The sequence below is a fragment of the Dromaius novaehollandiae genome, chromosome 4 (genome assembly GCF_036370855.1).
Source record: "Dromaius novaehollandiae isolate bDroNov1 chromosome 4, bDroNov1.hap1, whole genome shotgun sequence".
In the NCBI taxonomy this organism is placed as follows: domain Eukaryota; kingdom Metazoa; phylum Chordata; class Aves; order Casuariiformes; family Dromaiidae; genus Dromaius; species Dromaius novaehollandiae.
In genome coordinates, this window is record NC_088101.1 from 11,713,357 (window position 1) to 11,735,371 (window position 22,015).

The 22,015-nt window shown below is 41.8% G+C and overlaps 1 protein-coding gene across 6 annotated transcripts in view; it reads left to right on the forward strand.

The window, feature by feature from the left end:
* The window catches only part of ADAMTS3 (ADAM metallopeptidase with thrombospondin type 1 motif 3), a 186,020-nt gene that overhangs the window by 51,063 nt on the left and 112,942 nt on the right, over window positions 1-22,015 (forward strand). For all 6 annotated transcript variants that reach the window (XM_064510417.1, XM_064510418.1, XM_064510419.1 and 3 more), the window contains one exon: window positions 2,734-3,140. In XM_064510417.1, the coding sequence (XP_064366487.1) occupies window positions 2,734-3,140 (407 nt within the window). The remainder of the gene's footprint in view (window positions 1-2,733; window positions 3,141-22,015) is intronic.

Genomic DNA, 22,015 nt, shown 5'->3' on the forward strand with positions numbered 1-22,015 from the left:
TATTAGTTCAGAGCGCAAGTCTCTTAAAATAAGCAGCTACTGCTTCAGGGAGAGAAAAATTAGCTACTGAGCTTTTTTTCTCTGTAAATTCCCAGGTCAAGTGTGATTTAAATTGGGAGTGGGTAAAATTTAGTTCATTCCATTCATTATATTAATTTGAGGATTTCTCAGTAGTGCTTGGCGATAGCATCTGAGCTACTCAATCATGAAGTCCTTTTAAATGAAAAGTATCACTAATATCATTATAATATTGCTTTAGCCAGTTCTTTCAGGAAGAAAAGAGGAAGGGATTAATTCTTTGTGTTCGGTGTCTTTTTAACAAAGTGATTTTAGTAAACTCTCACGTAAAGTCTAATACACAGGTAAAAAGACTCGGGCTCTGGCCCAGCTCTAGCAGTGCTTTGACCCACAGTTTGACCTGGCCTGGGAATGGCTCTCCTTCTTCTTTTACAGGATGAAAATTGGACACCTAATATCCTGATTACTCCCAGGTTACATAGGTCTCACAGAAAAGATAAACTCATTTGATGGGCTTGTGTTACAGTGTGTAAAATCAGTTTAGAGCAATGGGAAACACTGGTGTGTGTTCTGATTCAGGGCAGCAAGCATGAGGAGTAATAACAGCAGCGAGAAAGAGACCCTTCTCTGGGTAAATTAAGGATGACTAGCTAGTGGTCTCAGTTAAATTGCTATTAGAAGTTTTATCCCTACTGTATAAAAAGAAGATTTGCTTGCTTTTTTCATCAATGTCTAAGAATAGCAGGAGAGTGGAGAGGGAAAAATTTATTTCTCTCAGGCTAAGAGTACTATTTCCAGGCCACAAGTAAGGGACTGCTATACAGAAAGAGAGGACTTTTTTTTCAAAAAAAAATTTTTTTTTAAGGCAAGTATTGTATTCCCATAGGGAAATTCAGAACCCAATTAGAAGTTTACCAGTCAGCTAATGTTGCTGCTAATGAGACAGGAATCCTGATCTGACCAGTGGGGATCACTAGCACATGATAGGCCAGTGCGGCTTTAATTGCTGTTACCTTTGTTCTGCTCTGACTTTGCCAGTGCCTCTGCTAAATTAATTAGCCTTGGGATAACTTCTCCTAGCAATTGGTTGCCCACAGCCCTGCCTAACTGCACCTGGAGATCCTAGGAGACTGCTTAGAGGTATTGCAGCAATGCCTTCTCCTTGGAAGCACGCTCTGTGCTTAGGACACGTTACCTTGGCTAAGGGTGATGTCATTGAGCTACTGCAGTTTTACCTGAGGACTTCTTTAGGCAGTACTGTCCACACAGCGCTGCTCTGCTGTTTTTACTGCATCTGTGCACTGTAGTAAGGTGCAGGATTTAGTAAGAATTTATAAAGGTTTTTAAAAATAATTAACTTCTCCATTGTTTTTGAGCTCTGTCATTCAAGTTACGCAGAGATAAAGGGGAATAGCAAGTTTCTGGATAAGGGCATTTGTCAGGGGAGATCTACAGAGGGAAGAGTTATTGCTCATACCACTGCTGACATCAATTAATTGATGCCATAGCTCTTCACAGTCATAACCACCGCAGGGACTGTATTGAAGAAACTGTATCTCTATCTGTATTTCAGCTTTTTGAGCTGGGACAAATGTATGCAAACTGCAGTTACATATCAAGCATGGCACTTTATTTTCAAAACCTTAATGGAGGTTGCTCTTGCAACAGGAGCAAACAGTTCTTTAAGGCGTGTGTAAGAGTGCCATGGCATTTCTTAAAAGAGAATTGGAAAGGGTGCCTGCCCCTTCTTTGGCTATTATACAAACCTATAACCCAGAAAACTCCCCAGATAAATATAAATGAATATTTTCAGGGTTTGCTATGTAGTTTTTATGAAAAAAATAAAAGAATTTTGGCATGTGGAGTATGTTTTGCACGTGCTTAATGTGTATCCCAACTTCCATGGTGTGATGTGTTTTTTTGTTGTTTGTTTTTGAGGTGCCCAGCTGGGCACAGCTTCTTGTGTTTGTTCAACTTGATATTGTCTGTATGTTTTTCCTATATTGAAATATGCTTGCTGTCACATTATTATTGGTTTGTCATATCTTGCTTAACATGGTGATCTATCAAACGTTTCTTTTTTTCTTACACATCCTCCCTGAGTTTATGTAAAAGCAGTACAAGCATTTCTGTAGTAAAAAATGATGTGTTAAGAGTGCTAAAGGCCTTGCTATGTGGTACCCAAGCGAAGATACGCAAGTCTGAGTGTAGTAAGAAAAGAAAGCAGTGAAGTGAACTTTAGATTTGCCTACACTAGATTGGTTTGCTTATATCCAGACTAGCTAGCAAGTAGATAATTTAGCACATACCAGTGTGGTATGGATGGTGTGGAAAGTGACACTGTCCTCTCTCCTTTTTTTTTTAATGTACACAGGTTTTCACTGTTCTTGAGCTGAATGATTTAGAGTAATTCTAACAGGGAACCTAAATAGGGGATAAAGGCATGGCACGCAGGGCATCCCGCATGCATCCCAATTGCAATTAAGCCTGAAAACATATTAACTGTGGTGTGTTGTATAATAAATTAACTGCAGTTTGAGTGTTCTCTGAAATGAATGTAGCCCGAAACAGTCAAGGTAATGGCATGTTGTATCTTTGCATTTACAGTTTATTCTAGTGACATACGCTTATATAGCCATGTGTCTCTTCATTCTTCAAGTTTGTTCCATACTCTCATTCTAATTTTAGTTTGTTTTTGGATATTTTTCTTGGCAGAATTACCAAAAAGCAGAGCAAGACCGTATGGGTTAGTGATTCCAATCAGTACCAATGCAGATGGAAGCTATATCTCCAATATCCTCTCTGCAAGTCATCAAAGAAGATCAACAAGGGAGGTATCCCAAAGCCCCAAGCAACTGTATTTTAACGTCACTGCTTTTGGAAAGGAATTCCATCTCCGGCTGAAACCCAACACTCGTTTGGTGGCTCCCGAGGCAGTGGTGGAGTGGTACGAAGACTCTGTGGAAACGGGAAATGGAAATGATGCTGGGAACACAAGTCAGACCAGAATTGCTACAGAGAGATTATGGAAAAGAGAGCCCCTGTGGACCAACTGCGCCTACGTTGGAGACATAACTGACATCCCTGGAGCTTCTGTTGCTATTAGCAATTGTGATGGTCTGGTAAGACTTATTCAGTGGCATGTATGTCTGGTATTTTATCACTTTACAAGCAGATTTTGTTGCTATTGAGTACCCAGCAGTAATGATATCATTTGAAGAACTTTATTTTTTTTAAATCCCTTAGAAAATCCATTAGTACATACTCAATTTATATGGTCCTAGTGCTTTACTCTGACATAATTCCTGTGGTTTGGTGAGCTAAGTCTTTATTCTGGCTGATACAGAAGAGAGAGAAATCATACCTGCTTTTTGGCTCTTTTTAATTTCATGAGGTCTTACAAATGGGAAGATTAATAATGAAATTATTTTAACACTTGCAAGAAGACCTCTTGTTGAATGAGTGTAGAATCTGACATCCAAATTATCACTGTGTGCTTCACATGTGTAGCAAATTCATAGGCTGCCCTGTAGCCTAAGATTAGCAACAGGTTTGAATTCTAAAGGGTTTGTTTATAAAATAAGCTTATTTTTGTTTTCCTACGTGCAATTCTTTTTCATATGAAGGTATCATAAGAGAGTTGAGTGGTTCACATCTATAAATGGTTGGTTCTCAAAACTATGCTAGCCCAATTGCTGTGTTAGTCAAAAATGCGTGATATTTTCATTGTGGCTTCAGCAGATGCAGCGACTGGCATGGTGCACAAATCCCATATTGAAAGAGTGGACATACATTGAGCACACATACCATTCGTTAATTCAATCATGCGGTAAAGCAAGCTAACAATAGTTACCTTGTACTCTTTAAGTAGCAGGAGCAGTGGTGGAACATGACTGCAACATCCAGGAAGATTAATGTAGTGGTTTTTCTACTGCTGTTTAGGAGAGAAATTGTATGAACAAGTCTGCAACGAGTATCCCTTCTTTGAAATATGTTTCCTTCTTGCTATCACGTGCCAGAGATGTTAATGATTTGATTCCATTTTGCAATAAGTACTGACTAGCAAACCCCTGTGCCTCTGGAATGAGTTTTTGCTGTGCATCATTTACTTCAGGTAAAGCAGTCACAGAGTAATTGTATATATGTTTGAAACACATGATTCGAAGCTCAGGGCTATGTGCAACCAAAACACTTTGACCTTCCTTAATTAAATGAAGGAAATACTGGTGGTGTTTACATCTGAGGTTATCAACTACTATTTTTTTTATTTAAGTAGTATCTTTTGCCAACGTACTGCGTTTACAAAAGGTCAAGCAGACGTCTGCACGAATGCTTTGAAGGCAGCTCTCACAATGAATGAGACCTTCGCGTTGTGAGCTGTATTTTAGCAGTAATCCTGAATGAAGTTCTTGTGTTAAGTGAGACACCACTTTAAGGTAATGAATTGGATTAAGTGGAATTAAATTAAGGCGTGCAGCAGCAGAGATTGCCATGTGGCTGACAAGCTGCTCATGTGGGGTTTTCAGTTAACTGAAGTGAAGTAGTTGCTCTCTTTTCCAACCCCCACAGGTGTGAGCAGAAGACAGCAGGTACCAGAAGGGTCCTAAATAGAGGATAGGAGGTTTCTGGGTTGTGTGGGGCATGTTGCTACCCCTTCTCTCAGCAGAAGCTCCTCCGCTGCTTTGTGTGCTTTGGGGGAATGGACCAGGAGAAAACGTGCTTTGTGTTTAGGGAGGAGAGTGGGTAAATGCTCCTGAATCACTCTTGTCTCCCTTCATGTTGAGCTGAGCTGTTGCACGCAGTCTTTGTAGGGCTTCTTCAAGGCCCTGAGCCACCCACCGCACAGAGGGTCAGAAGCCAAGGTGAGAGCACAGCCCCAGTGTGAAGTGGGGAGGTTGCAGTAAACACTGTTGACGTGACCCTGCTCCCTGACATCGCTGCTGCTCCTCCTGCTCGCCCTTGGAGCACGAAAGGCTCCTGGATATGGCTACCGAAGACCTCCCTCTGTGGGTGCTTTGATGGGAAGGGATAAGTTGGTTTGGGCTGATTCCCCAGGCAGCGTCTATGACAGGCTTTGGTCTTTGTTCACCTCGTTTCCTTGTGCACCTCCCTTGTCAAGAGCAGAACTCGCTGCAGCCGCTGCGCTGCATTTTGCCCCGCTACCTGGGGACGCCCTGGCTGGTGGAGAGCTGCTGCGGTGGCTTTGCTCCTCCCCGTTTCCAGCAACCAGAATGAGAACAGTTCATGTGTTGAAAAGCACCTTTTTGGAGCACCTTTGCTTGCTTTCTTCACCCGGCTGTTGTAACAGTCCTTTGAGGCTCTAAGCAAGTGACTGTGAAATAAATAATCCTGAAGATTGGTGTGATTTCAGATTTTTTTTCTCCCACCAGCTCCAGAGCTAGCAGAAGTAATTTTAAGTTAGCATTTCAGGCTTCTGTGTTGCTGTACTATGCCTCTCTCAACCAAGCTAGAATATTTGATCCTCAGTGTATCCTAAAGATGTGAAGAGCGAGTTAAATGCGGCTTAACAGAAGCTGGAACAACAGTGAGAAATTCTAGGACCATGTGTCTATTGGAAAGATTTATTTTCAACTTCAAAGGAATTTAGAAGCTTGCTAGTGTGGTCAGCTAAGTCCTTGCCTTTTGGGAGCAAGAAAGGAAATTGCAGTGGCAACAATTTACTCAATGTATAGCTTGTAAGGAGGTTTGATATCCCAGCTTACAGAAGAAGAATACTTGGCTTGCCACGGGCTAGTGAAAGCTCTGGCAAATTTTCTTTTGTGTATAAGGAGATTTTTAATAATGACTTGTAAGAGACCTGTCGATAGTTTGGCAAAATTGTATATTTTGTAGCTTGTACTTCATATACATTATTGTGTTTCATATTACTTAGTTTTTGCTCTCAGCAATAGATACATAGTAGAGCTAAATTCTGATTATTTGATTGTAAATATAAAGGGTAATTGGGATTTACACCAGTAATGCAAGATTTTGCCTGTGGTCTGTTCCTGAATCTAAATTTACATTTAAAAACAAACTGTTTGAATGCTTTTGTTACAAAATGGTTTATTTATCTGTTATTGCAGTAAGAGTCATCTGCATGCTTTCAGTTTTGCAAATTCCTTTCTTCACATCTGTTTAATATCCCTTGAAAATAACTTTGTTTCTTAGAAAAACTGTGTGCATGTCCATGTACTTAGTTTAGCAAAAGAACACTTAATTAGTCATGGAGAAGCTGCCCTTTGTTATTGTGTGCTTAAAAAAATTACAGTGCTAGTGAGTAGCTGACAAATGCTATGACATGTAGGTGATAGCATATAATAATAGTAGAAAAACCTATGAAGTTGCATTTCTCAGTTTCCTTATGTAAAAGTCAGGATGGGTGGATTTGTAGTACTGTCTAATACTAATTTTTGCCTTACATTGAAAGGTAGGGCTTTATTTTTGGACAGGTTGTTTCCTTAGGTTACTATTCCATGTTTCACCTGTTACTTTGGTTACAATAGAGGTATTTATGGACATAATATTTATGGAATTTGTCAAATATTTGCCAGAGTTGCAGCAAAACTTATAACTGAGTTTTATTCATCAAGCAAAATCAGCCTTTCCGGTTTTTGGGTAGTATGTGGAACAATTCTGGCTTGTCTTAGTTCCGGGGGATTGTGTAGGTTGTAGTTCAAGGCAGAATTTGGCCTTACAGCAATTATCACTGATGCTCACTACAGTTAACACTGGCTGGTTTTGTCTCTTCCTTATTTTTTATTGCTAAAATTCACTCTTAAAAAGCAGTCTTTTAAAGTTAAGATGGTGCTATTGTAACGCAGAAACGTTGATCCAGCAGTCGGAAAGGAAGAATGCTGGTGCAAAACCTGATACAAGTTTTCTACAAGTTTATCCTTGTGTCGAGGTGACATTAATTAGCTGCAAGTAGCAGCATCCTTTGGCTCTGTGGGCTTGAGATTGAAGCCTGTGATCTTTTATCAGAGAAGGGTAGAAGACGAAAAGCTCTTAATAACTTTGATCTACAGATGGTAAAATCGTAGTTTCACAGACAGCAGCCTAGATCTAAGTCCACTGGTCGATGCTTTCCCTTTTCTTTGTTTGGATTTGGTTTGGTAAATGTTCAGAGGCAGAATATGCTGGAACGGTGGAGGGAGGTACAATTGTAGGGGCTTCACAAGGCCAGGAAGAAGGTTCAGCCTTCTTCCCCAACCCAGCCAATCCTTGCAGTGGACGTGTGACCCAGTCGCACATTCATCGTCCTGTAATTCTTCCAGTCCCATTTCTTGCTCTGCCTCTGTCCTGCTTTTTGCTCCTTCCAGCAGTTGTACAGCATTATCTCACATGTGTACCCTTCTGCTGCCCATCTTGGTAGGCATGGACTTAACAAGGTGAGTAAGTGTTGTTAACTGGCAGGGCAAGCCTTCCTACACAGTTGCATAGCCCCTTCCCTACTTAAATCTGAGTAACATCTTCCCTTTTGCCTTTTTGATAAAGATCAGATCATATAACCAGTCAGGAAGGACTTAATGGTGCCTTCTCTTCTGGTTGAGTGCAGGAACGCATTCTGTGTGTCTCTGCATTAAATGAAATGTTTAATCTAATGTATATTCCTAAGAAAGGTAGTTAAAAGTTCATCTGCTCCATGCTGGGAGTATTCCCAGGGGAGCATGCAAGGGACGGTATTTTTGTGTTTGTCTGGAGTGATGAGTTTCCTGTTGTAGGAAGCCAAGATGGTACAGTAGGTTTAATAGCTTAACAATTCAGACATTTATCTGACCTTGCAGTTTTGTGCTAAGAAAGAATTGCTATGCTTCTAGAGGAGCATATCGTTTAGCAAAGCAGGAGATAATTGCAAGATGTTCAAGGAGGTGGAACTAGAACAGTTCAAGACAGATTTACCAGAAGGCAGTTTTCACAGATTGCTTATGCCTGGTGCAATCCTGTACCTGCTGCAGGAGATGAAAAATGCCAGCTTCAAAAAACCGTTACACATGTTTCCGACTGTAAACAAACATAATACAGCAAATTTTATATTTAAAAAAATCATGGTAGAAAGTCTTGAATAAGTCTCTACCTTTTATTGTAAAGAAAATTACTTTGGTTTCTGAATTAGCTTTCTTGCCGTGTAAGAAAATCAAGCGGTTCCTGACTTGTGATGTATTTTGGTATTACTTACGTTTCAGACCAGTAGTATTCTTTATAGACACATGCATCCTTGTGTGAGCTATGATTTGGTTTGTGTTCATGTTTATATTATGCCAAAAATGAGTCAAGGTGGTCTTTGGTTTTTTGCAGAACATTAACTTCATTGGTATTAAACAAAAGGGCCAGACCAAGTATGCTAAATTTTTAATCGTTGACTTTGGATACCAAGCAAAATGTGACTTGCTTTGTTCATTAGAAAACCATAGCCTTCCAAGTCTGTAGGGCTGCATCAGTTTACATCAACTCATTTGTAAAAGCAATGATTTGCAAATGAAATGTCTTCAGCAGCCTGCCTGCCTTCTAACCTTCAGCTATTAAACTATTAAACTTTGCTATCTGTGAAGATAGACCAATTGGCAAGAATAACAAAGCTGCTCAGATATCTTATTTGTAAAAGATTATTCTTCATCTGTTTATTGTCAGCCTTTTTTCTAAGGTTACTGAGACACGAAGAAATCTCTGTATGTGGCTGAAACCATCCCAATCAGTTCTTTAAAACAAGCTAACGTTCAACTTTTGGTATTTTGGGAGTTTCATCATTTTCTCAAAGTTTGGTTCTGACTATCCCACATCAGAATCCCCTAGCAGAGACCTCTTGAAAGTAGCGACTTCTCCAGTGTTAGTCTTTAACCTTGTGTCTTAATTTCAGCTTTCGTGAAAAGAGCCTGAAAATAGTTTCCTACCATTTAGTGGTTTTGGCATTCATTTCATTAATGTGTTTTGAAGTTTTTGAATGGAAGGATGTACAGAAATGTGCACAGTTACTTTCCTTGGGTAAATGTGTTTGAAATACTCATACTAGAGAGAGTTATACAAAGACTTAGTCACTGGTTCAGGAAAACCCTTGAAAATATGCCTAAATTCATGCATGTGTTTAAGTGCGTACCTGGACCTAAGCATTTTTAAGATATTTTGATTTGTTTCAAATGCTTTTTATTACCCATTGTTCCACCAAAACTCAGCTGAAGGCAGATTTCTTGTTCACCTGTTTGTACTAAAGTCTTGTTTCTTGATTTCCCCCAAGCTGACCATGTTATGTTACTAAATGAAGAAATAGCTTTCTAGGAGCTGGTGACGTTTTACTCTCAGCATATCAGGAAAGCATTTTGAAGAAATACTGAAATTGCTGCTGAGCCTCTGGTTATGGGGTGTGGGAGGTTCTTCTGTACTCATGAAGATGAGGTTAATTCTGGAGTCCTTAAAAAAAAAAAAAAAAAAAAAAAAACCTGATTAGGGGATTCAGCAGTGCTGTGTGAAAGTCATCAGAGCATCTCGACTTCCCAGCGGCTGCAGAGTCTCGGGGTGACACCAGTGAGCATGTGCTGGGACGCAACCGCGGCAGGCCTAGGTCTGGGCTCTCCCAGGACAAGATGAGTGCCGAGGCTCGAAAGGGGACGGTCCCCCTGCTCCCAGGGGTCTCTCCCGATTACGGCCGAGGGCTGCAGGGGCAGCGTGGGAAGCCTTGCGCTTCCGCTGCCCGGGCTGCGGCTAAGTGGACATCTGGTAATCCTGTACCTTCTGAGAGCGCAGAACGCAGGAAATCAAAATAAACAGGCAGAATAAAACCGCATCCGGGCTGTGCGCCGCTCTGCGTAGATGGCATGACTATCTCGGACTGATGTAAGATTTCTGTATTCATGCTACCTGCCCTATCGTGCCCTTCCCACAGTAGTTACATCCTTGCAGCAAACTCCCTTAACCTGCCCTGCCTGTTCTTACTACTTGCGTTTTGCTGTGTTTGGCAGCCCTGTAGGCTCATTAACTAGGCTTGATATGTTCCAGCTGCCTCCTTGGATTGACAGGCCCCGGCTAGTAACCTCGGTCAGTCCGCCTGGTTTGACGAAGCACTGCTGGGTCAGTCCGCCTGGTTTGACGAAGCACTGCTGGGTCAGTCGCCTTTGGTCGCTGTCAGGCTGGGCTTGGAGTTCATCCCTGTCGCCTCTCCAGTAAGTAGCGCTTCTCAGACACTGATGCAGACTTTTCAAACACAGTACTCCAAAGTAAAGAGGATTTCTCAATGTTCAGAAACTCCAGACCAAACTTGGAAAAATGCAGTGCTGTCATGTTGCTGAATGAGGATTTCAGGCTTTTTGCATTAAACGCCAAGGGAAGGAGTATTGAGAAGGAAAATGATGGTGATGAAAGTAGATTATCAATATAACTTAAAATAATATAGAAGAAACTTTCATATGTCTAGTTTGCTTCTCCTTGAAGTTGTCACTCAAAACAAACTGCTACTTCATCCCTCCTTTGTATAGTATAATCAGAATTTATGCAGATGTTTCTTCAAGCTTCTTTTTTTTTTCCTTCATTTACCTTTTTTCCACTGGGCAGATTTGGGCCAGTGATAGATTTGCCTCTGCTTTGTACAAAACGAGGGGTTCTTAGCTCTTCTGTCTCCTTTTCTTCTACTGTCTTAATCTGTCACAGTCTAGGATTAGAACAAATTCTCCTCTCCAACGTGCCGTGCGACCTCTCTTTTCCCTTTCTCAGGCGAACGTCAAAAATTTGGGCCTGCATTGTCCTGGGAAGACAGATACCACAGGTAGATGCATGAATCACTTAGAGATTATTTGCAAAAAATGGCATCACTGGTTTAGAGAGCAGCGAGAAGGACTTGGGCCTTCCAAGTTGTGTTCTTCACCAATCCTTTTTGCCTCCCCCCGTTCCTCTGAACTGTTACCTTAGGCCAATTAGCAAAGTAAAATTAAGCCCAAATGAAATGAAAGCTCTTCTTTAGATATGCAGAGAAAATCTCTTTTCTTCAGCAGGTACTTTTAGAAACCTTTTTCTTCATACCAACTTCCTGGCTGCCTGTTAGAGGCTGGTGAATTGGGGAAACATCCGTGCTTTGTACTTCCTGTAAGTAGTAAAAAGGGTTGTGCTCAGAGTTTCCACTTAGCTGTGTGCTTCATGTTTTCAAGGCTGATTCACCAGCCTCGTCCTCCTCTAAAATGATAATTTTCCTATGGGTTGCAGCTCGCTCTCCCTGCTGTTCCAAGGACTGCGTGGTCATAGGAAAAACTGAATAGATATACAGTAGTATTGCTACAGACTTAATGTAGATCAATTTAGGCCAAAATATAAGGAGCCGCACAAATATCTTTCATAGCACGGAAATATGTGATCAGTTTGGGTATTAGATTTTCCAAATGGAAAAAGATGTCATGTGTTTCTTTAAAATGGGGCACAAAAGCAAAAGGCCTGTCTCACTGAACCGCTCACTGAAGAAATCCTTCCGGCAAGAACCGTGTTCCCCTGGCATGGAGAGGGAGGGAGGCAGCTTTGTCTTTTTCCTCTTCCCTACACAAATGGTATTGAGAAGGTTCCTCGGTCAGGAAGAATTGGGAGCACAGGCAGGTGGGGTAAAGAAAAGATAGATGAAGATATAATGTGTGCCCGCACCATGGTCCTTTTCCATTCGTTTGATGGTGCAATGAAGAGGAACAGTTCCTGTAGTGACAAAGGTTGGGGCTGAGCTGAGGGGACTGGTGGGGGACATCAGTACAGATAACGTGAGCCTCTTGGGCCTTGGAGACCGAACCAGGACCAAGAAAAGCATTTCTGCTGAGAGAGGGATCACGGACAAACTTCAGAATGTTTTTCTTCCCCTTTCTCCTTCTCTAAGTGTACTTTCTCAGAGGCAGAAGAAAAGAACAGGAATTGGGACTGTAAGCAGCCTTCAGAAAGGTATTTGAAGTATACCTTTGAAGTAACCTGTTTTTCCTCCTTATCACTTCGATTTCAGTAATACATTGCTCAAAACTGGGGCTAGTGATTCCTGACAAAACACTGTGCTGCCAGCACCTCTGTAGCACTTCCAGGGCCCCAGCCCCAGTGCGCATGCAACACTGCTGTCATATGGACGTTGGAGTTAATCTAAGCATCTCTACTTGGCGCTGCAGAATTGTTTAAGATTTTCTTTTTTTTCAAGTGGCTCAACAGTCTCTTGTATAAGCTATCCAAAGACTACATACTTTAAGTAGTTCCTTTTTCATTTATGCCATGGTACTTGATCAGGAAGAATGAGGGGAAAAAACCCTTTTTTGCTTGCTAAATAACAGCAAAGTTAAGGGTTTCTGGGGTTTTGGTGTTTGAAGTTGGTTTTGATTGATTGAGAAATGACAGTTTTCTTGTTCATTCATCTGAAAAGAAGTGTGTTTATGAGTGTTTCCACATTAATAACCAGGTAAAATATGTCCGAACAGATCGCTCAATGCTGTATGTATATAGTTTCTGAGTAATCCATTTAGCAGCACAAACAAATTCAAGATAACATATATTTAAACATGATTAAACATACCAGATAGTATTTATGTGTGCCTTTCTTAAATCTGGAGGACTGTCCTGATGTGGTTTTATTAAAATCATTGTGTCTGTTATGAAGATCATAGGGTTGGTTTACATTTTTCACATTTTAACACAAGCAGTACATCTTCGTGAATGTGTTTCCTAGCTCTCTGTGGTGGGAGAGAACTTTACGTCATTTTCTTTATTGGAGAAGCACGTATTTGGAGTACCAAACCATTGAGCAATTTCCTATCCTCTCTGGTCATCTTCCATGGGTACAGTGTCGCTTGTTTAATGCTTTGATTGCCCTTGAGTACATCCCCTTCTCAATTCTCCTGCCCTGTGTCAGTGAGGCCACAAGGCCTGTGCTGTGCCCTCGGCTCCCTTCCAGGTTCTGCACTCGGGTACGTGAGAGCGAGTGTGTGCATGTGTGCGTGCGTGCCGCTGCGTGTGAATGTTTATGCAGAGCGAAACCTTTTGCTTCTCGAGTGTAGTGTAGCAGTTAAGCTTGGCAATAGCATTTATTAGTTTTTAGTTTACTTCTAAATGTTTTCATGTGGCATATTTTAAGGAAAGAGAATTTGTGTATAGTGTGCTTTAATTCCACGACTGGAGGTGTTGTGTGTGTCATAAAGTGGAATGACTGTTTTCTTACCATCTTTCTTTGCTTATTCTTCATTTTGTTGATAGAATTGCTTACAGAGATGTGGAAATGATTAAAATACGAAGGAAATGTTTGTTTGTTATTATGAATTCATGAAAATAAGCTTCTCTTGTGCATGGGCTGGGATAGTTTTGGGTTTATATTCCAGCAGCATGTTTCTGTACAACAGTTATGGTTTTACAGCCCTTCTTGAGCTCAACTTTATGGAAAACAAATTTTGCTAAACTAGTTTGTATGCTCCTTATTTCTTTGGCCTTATTTGTGGAGTAAACCTATGTTAGTGTTTTTGTGACATGGGTGCTCTGCAGAGGAAAAAAGGGGAAGTTGCCCTTTTTCCTGCACTGTTAAACAAAAGCGTTATCCCTTCATTTCACCCTCAGAATAACACTGAGTCTGCCATCGAGTCCAATTTTCCCAAACCGCACAGAGTGCAGGAGAAGCGTGTGTGAGCACCATACCTTTCACAGCCTCCATCAGCGGGACCGATGTGACGAAGGAGTTCGTGTTAGCAGCTCTTGCCTTAGGGCTACAAAAGGAGCTGGTTGCAAAACTCACCAGCTTTCGGTTTCCTCATACTGGTACTTGCTTTTCTGATAAAACCTTTTCCATGAACGGCAACAAAACGAAATTCAGTACTGGTTTCATCCATGTTTATTCCGCAAGTATTGCCGTGTAGTAAATAAACATCTGCTGTCCCTTGTGGTGAGCTATCATGTGGCTGAAAACCAAGGTTGTGCTGAGACTTGGGCTGCTTGCAGTTATCGGAAGAGGTTCTCCGAAGCATTCAGTGTTTACAAACGGCTTGCTCTAGCATCGCAAGACAGACTCTTAGCCTCCTCATTAGTATTTTGCAGCCAGTCACCCCATGGCAAAGGCAGTCGTGGGGGATGCGGTAAGAGGAAAGGTTGATAGTCTTCCTTGCTTCCGTCACAGCTGCTTCTCCTACTTCCCCAGACAGAAAGCAGGGCTCACGGAGCCACTTACCCCGCTGAAGGCAGGCAGCGTGCGAATGGTGTGACGGCAGTGGGAAGCGCCAGGGCGCACGTATTTTAGTGCCTGACCATGTGGCACTTGCTTTTTCTTCTAAGGGAGTGAGAGTGAGTGAGAGAGTGAATACTTTATTCTGCACTAGAATGGGAGTGTATTTGAGCTCTCTCCCCCCTAGTCCTGGCACAGAGGAGAGATGGAGGGAGCTGATCTGGCAGTTTGTCATCTCAGCTTTCTAGAAGGCTCTGGGGAAAAATCCCTTTCCTGAGTGGGAGATTCCCAACGGCACTGCAAGTGCAAACTGTTCTGTCCTGTCCCTTAAGCAATCAGTGTGAACAGTCCTGGCTTTCTTCCTCCAGACCTGGTCTTTGTGATTTCTTACCCGCAGGCCCTGAGGAGGTTGTCAGGGAATCCTGGGAGAAGCCAAATTCTTGGCTTTCCTTACATTATTGCGCTGCTTTTTTGGTGTTTGCTGAAATTGTTAAAAGTGCCACCTTAAAGATGCTTCTCCTTCCAAAGGAGAATCTGATTACTCTGAAAAATCTTTCTCACAGCTGTTTTTGCACAGATTGCTTTGACAGTTGGAGTGGGCTGTTGTGGTCTGAGGCACTGCCATCAGGACCCATCTGCCAGGTCTGAGCCCTGGGGGGGATCAGAAGCAGATGATGGTCAGAGCTGAGCATGACTTGACTTTGAGCTCTCTTGTAGGATTTTTAATTCTTGCCTTCCTTCTGCTTATGGGTATCAGAGAAGGCATTTCTTACCAGTGAAGAGGCTCATCCGCTCCTGTTAATGGGAAGTGTTTTGGTGAGGCCTTGAATGAAGCTCCTTCCTGTTTCGATGGAGAAAAGAACGTGCTGCCAGAATACAAAAAATTGTGTTTCCCTTGCTTGCCTCTCTCGGTTCCTGCCATGCTCACCTTTAAATGGCTGTTAAAAAATGTCACTGTATAAATCTTATGAGACTATAGGCCAGGCTGGCATTGTCTCTCAGCAGGTTCCTTATAGCACCTGACCTGCGTTGGTTGTAGAAACAAGATTGCTGATAAACTAAGATGTCATCAGGATACTTTCTAATCATCTGATTTTCTGTGAATTGTACAATTCCCTATCTCTTCTGCTAGACATGTGGGGAGAGGTGGGGTGGCATCTGTCTCCACAGTCTGAATGGCAAAACCGTTGAGAGTGTCAAAGCCTAAATGTTTCGAACAGAGACCTACTCTGTCCTTCATGCATAGGATCCTGGCAATCTCTGCTTAATACTTCACCGGAAGTGGTTTCGTTCCTTCAGGGTTTATGTGACACTCGGGATTGAAGCAAGGAGTGTAACAGCAGTGCAACTGCGTGTGCACGTTCATACAGGCCGCTGCATATATCTCCTGCAGTACATTCCTGAAATCCTCCCATGTGGAGAGTGCCTTTCAGTCATGGCCCCGCCACTGAATGGCTGCTCTGTCCTGATGACTGTCTTGGGCAGATTCTGTGTTTTAGGAGTCAGTGGGAACTACCTGCTTATCTGCAGTATTTTCATTTCACAGGACTAAATTAATTCCTTACTGGAATGGGCTAGTTTGGGAGCAGTCATCCTCAAATGACAGAAGTGACTGACAAGGTGGGGTTTTTGGCAGTTTTGAACAAGTCTAATAGCTCTGTGTCAGAATGATCTTCTGGGTTTTCGGAGTTTTGTGTCGTCTTATACTTCTGGTCCCTCAAGCAGAGACAGTGAATTGACTTCTGTATTATTTTCCCTGGCCCAGAACACCATACAGAGACCTGGAAGCCAAGATAGTGCTAGGTTTGCCCATTTCCTCTCGTGGTATGGGCAAGTTTCTTGTGGATAGTTCCCAGAAATACTTGGGAGTATCCTACCTTGTTGGCATGCTGCCTCCAAACTCTCATATCTTCCTTTCCTTCTTGAGCACATTTCTTCAGTTCAGGACAAAACTCGGATTGCAGAAGGGATGAAACCTGTGCAGGTTTCTCATGGATATATATAGAGGGATAACATATGTAGCCAGCCCATTGCTTACCACCTTCTCCAGCTCCCTCAGACAAATCACCTGGCCGGTGGGACTCTATGCAGTCATTTTAGGGGATGGCATTGTACCAGTTGCTGGCATACCTTCGTTCTCTTCTTGGCGGGCTAAAAGGATATTCCCCTCCGGAGCATCCCTTCTGCACATGGGTCCTCATAGCATCTAATAAGGTTGGGATGAAAAAGGAATGAACTTTCCAGCAAACTGCTCTTAAAGTTACCAACACTTTCAGATTTTGAGGGGGTGTTGGGCTTCTGCGTAACTGAACTGTCTCTACTCTCTCTGTATCTGGAAGAATGTATTGTTTTATCCTTAAGCAACCGTATCAAATACAGCTTTCTCTGGTGGAGGACCTTTTCATTAGAAAACCTTCCCAAAGTGTTTATTGAAGGATTCTGTTTCAGGTAGCATTATTTCCATTCTTGTACCACACAGGAGCTACTTCTGCCAGCAGCGCAATAGATGGCTGGTAGCAGTAAGAAAATAAATAGGGGATTAGAAACTAAGACTGCTTGTGAAACGGAAAAAAATTAAAGGAAACTGTCAGAATGCATAAGGCTTCCTCTACCACACTAAATCAGTTCTCTTGATTTATATTTACAGTTGTGATATGTGATGTGTGTCCTTTAAGATTTTTAAAAGTCCCTGTAAATTATAATGAATGTCTGTAAAAATGTTTTGAGTGAAGTGCTCAGTCCCTCCTCTGCCCTGGCCAACTTTAATAAAAGTTGAAAGCACTCACCATCTGCTGGCACCTCAAGGGGGAGAACCTGATTTCCTCAAGCATGACTCCATTTAGCCAACGCTTAGAGGCCTAGCCCAGCAAATGTCTTTCTCACATGTTAAAGGATCACCAAATCATAACTGTTATGAAATTTTCGGTCCAAGTAATCCCTTTATAGTTGGATATGGAAATGAGATTTTGTTGGTTGTCAGCAGAAAGAGCCCATCTCGTGGGACAGGACTCTTTCCAATTCTGCACGTGATCAGATTTTTCCTTATCTGACAGTAAGCTGTGATAAGCTGCTGACAAGAGCAGTAAGCCTTTCTTTTACCTGAATGGAGAATTTTTATGAATACATGATTCCTGCTGAAAACCAGCCGTCTGGCCCGTCTGGGGTCTCTGGCCCAGATAGTGCTCACAAGAGCAAAGAGGAAAAGCTCCTTCCTTTGGGCGCTTTGGAAGAGGGGAGTCTTGGCTTCTGCAGCCTCCGGAGGGAGGGATGCCAGCAAAACCCAGCGGTGCATGAGCTCGTGCTGGGTTAGACCAATCTCCCAGGAGCTGTTTCACCATCTGGGCCTTTGTCAAGCTTGAGAAGTTCCCGAAGTTCCCGGTCAACCTTTTGCCTCCCTTCCCTTTTCTTTGCTCCTTCTGGGGAGATGGTTGCCAAAATCTGGGCTTTGTTGCTCACATTAAAAGGCACCTGATTCTTCCTGGGAACATGAGACTGACGTAAGTGGGTTGTAGGAAGTTTTGACTGAAAAGCCGTGGCACTTGTTTTGATATCTTGTTAGCACCATATTATATATTTCTGAAAGTGAATAGAGAGAGCCAGTTTCCAGAGATCTTTTGCAGTCTTCCCATTTGAACTGTATTCATTCTAAAAAGGTGAAGGTGATTTAGCTTTTTCCAGTATGTGCTCATGGGAAGCGCTTACAGGATGCTGTTTGGAAACTGAAAGTGGAGTTTTAGTATTTATTTTAAAACAAGGTCTCTATTCTTCTTTCAGGAGAGAGCAGCAGGAGGATTTTAAATAATTGAAAGCTAGGATGAAAGTAAAATCGATCCCTTCTGTTTGATAGTCCTGCATAATTCCTCATCCTTCAGTTAAGGAGAGATAAGATGACTGGCACCAGAACTGTTCACTGCTGTGCCTTTTAAGCAACATTCCACTAGTACTGTTTTTTTCCTAGCCTTTCTCAATGTCTTTTGCTGTAGTAGTAGCAGTGAAAAATGATGTCCTGCCTAAAAGTGCATGTTTGAAGGAAGTGAAAATTACACTTCTTAGTGATATGAAAGAGTAAAGAAAGCATTCTGGAAACTTGAAAAACAACCCTAACTGGAATTCACAGAAAGGCATAATTGTTTAGCTGGCTTTGAAATAACATTTCATCTGATTGTAGAAAGTGGAAATTCAAGAAGGACCATCTGTGTAAGGAACTGGCAAACCTTGTCTGTCTGCATGAGCAGTAAGTCAGAAGCAAAAGGCTGCATTACTTGCTACAGCTACATCCGGTGGTGCAGCTCTCATCTTGGCGACTGCGTATGCAGAAGCGGAAAGACCAAATGGGAAAAGGGAAGCTCGCATGCAGGGGCGCCGGCAGGTACGAGGTAGAGGAGATGGCTGCTTGCCTTCATTGCAGCCTCGTGGTATTTTCTAGGTGGCAGCGGAAAGCTAAGTCAATTGAAGTATTCTTTGTGTCCCTGAGACCAATCTTGGAGTGATACATTAAGGCTGTGTCTTTGCATGTGTCAACATCAAATGAATCTGAGTGTAAATTGCCATATTGGGGGGTTGGAAACAGGAGAGGAGATGCAGTCCATTGAGGCCGGCATCTGAGCAATATGAAGTGATGAAATCCAAGTTGACTATAAACCCTTTAGAGGAGGAGGACCTCATTTTGGGGGCATCCTGGGGGCTCTCAGGAATGTCTAACAGGAATGGTCTAAAACTCTTGATCTGGGTACTTAAGAACTTTCCCCAGTTTTGCTAAAATCTTTATCTGCTACAGAATTGTTGATGAATAGGCACAAGCAAAAATACACTGCTAAGAAGTCCAATTAATACTGTTACTTGGATTTTTTAATGTCCTTTGGGGTTGGAGAGAATGCTTTTTTTGAAGGTGAACTAAAATACTTAACAGGCAGTGCATTATGACTTAGATGGAAATGAGAAGAACAGACCAATTTGAATTTTCAGCTGTCCTGGTTATGCTAATCCCAAAGATAGAGGTGTCTTGTTCGGGTCAGCTTCTCTAGAAAGGGATTTAGGAACAGGAACCTGTAGAAAATCTGCATGAAAAAGCTCTGACTCTTCATGAAACTAAAATGTCGAAGCTTTGATTGCCAGAACTTCTAGACTCTTATTTATAGTTTACTTCTGAGTTTGAAAAATTACTCCAAAAGCAGCGCATGGTTTTATTTGTAATTCCTACCTTTAAAGTGATCAGTTTACGGGCTGGATCTGCTGTATAAAGGTTGGAATAATGCTCCTGTTTGTCCTACCTCATGTAACTAAGGAAGAGTAGAAACAGCTGCTGATACAGTAGACTGAAGTCTGCTCTCAAGCTGAAAAATGGGTATTCCACAGTGCCCATATTTGCAGGCTCTCTGCTCCAGGTAGTGCTGTTGTAGTTGTAGCTTGTGTGTCATGTGTGAAGACCTAGACAAAACTCAACAAAGAGGAATATTCAGTGCTGCTTCTGGATTTGGCGTACAGAAGATAAGCCTGCATTTGGAGGAGTGGAGAGGCGTCGGTGAGTGTGTCTGAGCTCAGTTAAAAGGTATTGTCGTTAGTGTAGGTGGTTAAAAAATGGTCTGAAACAAATCATTGGTGAGTATCTGTTTTCTAGTTTGAGTCTGTTTGTTATTGAATCACACCTTGTAGTCTTGGCTAGGTGTTTTCACAAAACAGTGTTTTTAAGGCAGTTTGACAGATAATTTCCCTTCTGGATTTTTGCTCTTTGTTACCAGAGTAGCATATTACTACTTAAATTTTTTATTCCTGAACTCACAACTAACAGTTTATAAAATAGTCCAAACTTATTAAAATTAGTAAGTACAACCCTTTTTTATGGTTTCTGTAATAAAAAACAGATTGTGTAACTTCTGTGGACCCTTGATAACACACACAGCGCACATGAATTGGGCACTCATTCACATTCTGCCTTCACATATCACATGTGGTAAAGTATGTCTCAGTAGAAGAAAGTAAATAGATACTGAAATAGTCAATGTTCTCAAAACTTAATCCTTGTAACCTCTCTCAAAGTTCTTATTGACTGCAGTGTTTGTACTGAATTTGAAACTGCATTTTGTAGAGTAGAGATACAGAAGCCATATTCAGTAATACCTTTTTTGATGTTCCTTGTTTATTCAGTGCTGTACTTACTCGTATCTGGAATTTGACCTCAGAGCCACATGGTCTGAGGTTTGCAGCGGGAGCAAGAAACAAGACTGGGCAGAAAATATTGTGCAGGGTTATTTGAGAAAGAAGGAAAAAGTGGAAAGCAGACAAGATAGTTCTGAGTTTGTCCGTTGTAAAAAAAACTAAGCATCTGTATATAGGTTTGTAACTTCTTTGGAGAGTCGCACTGCAATTCTAATCGTGACTCTGCAATCCAGGCTCCGAAAGAGTTAGTGAAATGTAAGTTGGTCACTTTGACCTCTTGGCCTCATGTTTCATCAGGAGTTTCTTGAAATGATGGATAGAGCAAAAGCATTATTGTCCCTTTTAATAGGGTGAGATATTTACTTTCACATAATTTTTAAATCAATATTCCATTTTCATAGATTACTTTTGCAATATTGTCAATAACTTTGAACTATGTTTTTTAAAAAAGCGACAACAAAGTAAATTAACTTTCTAACCTCACACGAATTGCAGTGTCATTTTGCCGCCTTCTTTCATACCTAACTAAATCACCATAGTGTAAAACCATGCTTTTCCTTTTCCTTTCAGAGATTTTTACCTTGGTCTTTTTGCAAAAAGATGTAGAACAGACAGAAAACAATGAGTTTGTTGTAAATATTACTGGCTTTGGCATGTCGGTACTTTGAAATGATGCATCCTAGCTTTTGATCAATAGAATTTCTCCATTCAGTGTAAAATACATCAGTTCTCTGCTTCTTTTGTCTGGTAAGAAAATCTGTATTTCAAGAGATCAATGTTTTTCACCCTTAGATTTTATTGAATTTTAGTATGTTGGAAAGTCTGGTGTGCAGGGACAGTCTTTGTTATCTCAGTGGACAGCTTACCGGTAGCATGAAGTCCTGCGTATCACCGGCCCCGGCAAGTGTGGCCCTTCTGACTCCTTTGAAAGCCTGAGCGCTTTGCAGAGATGACTTCTGTGCTCCTTAGAACGTAGATTAGGAAACCCTGTAGCTTGATACTTGGGGAAATGGAAATTAATAAAGCTGAGCCAAGCTGTTCAGTGTCTCACTGTTTCTCACCTTGATTATCTTTAGTCTCGTCTAGATTTTATAAATATTCTGCTATACATTTTGTGAAGATGACCTGTAGAAGAAGCTCCCTGGGTAGACAGTTACCGTGGAGGGAGCGGCCCAAGCTAATGTCTCCATGTGAGCACGCTTGCCTCTAAACTCAGTGCAGATGGTGGGTGCAAAAATAGTTAATTTATACTTTTGAAATATTATAGCAAAGAAGAGTCAGAAGGTCTCTAACAGATCGCCTGAACTATGCTTTTACTAGAGTTTCCAAAGGATGTCAAGTGGGAGGTGTGCCTCTCTCCGACTTGCAGAGGGTGTACGTTAGGATTTGAGGTGCCCAATGCCCTGGAAAATCGTGGAGATGATCAGTAAGTGGTCAGTGTTGGAGCATTTCAGATCTGTCTGTCTTCTGTAGTGTTGAATGCCCTACAATGTGAAATGTGTTGCATAACCTGGAATTCCTCAAGGAGAGGTAAAAATTTGAGTATATAGGTCTGTAAACACATGTCCAGGTAAGTGGCAGAACACGCAGAGACTCGGCGCTCATGTGAGCGTACAGATGTCAGTAACGAGCGAGAGAACTGGAAGTTCGGGGAGCTGCCAGATGAGAGGGGAAGGGTCGACTAACTGGCCTCCCACACAG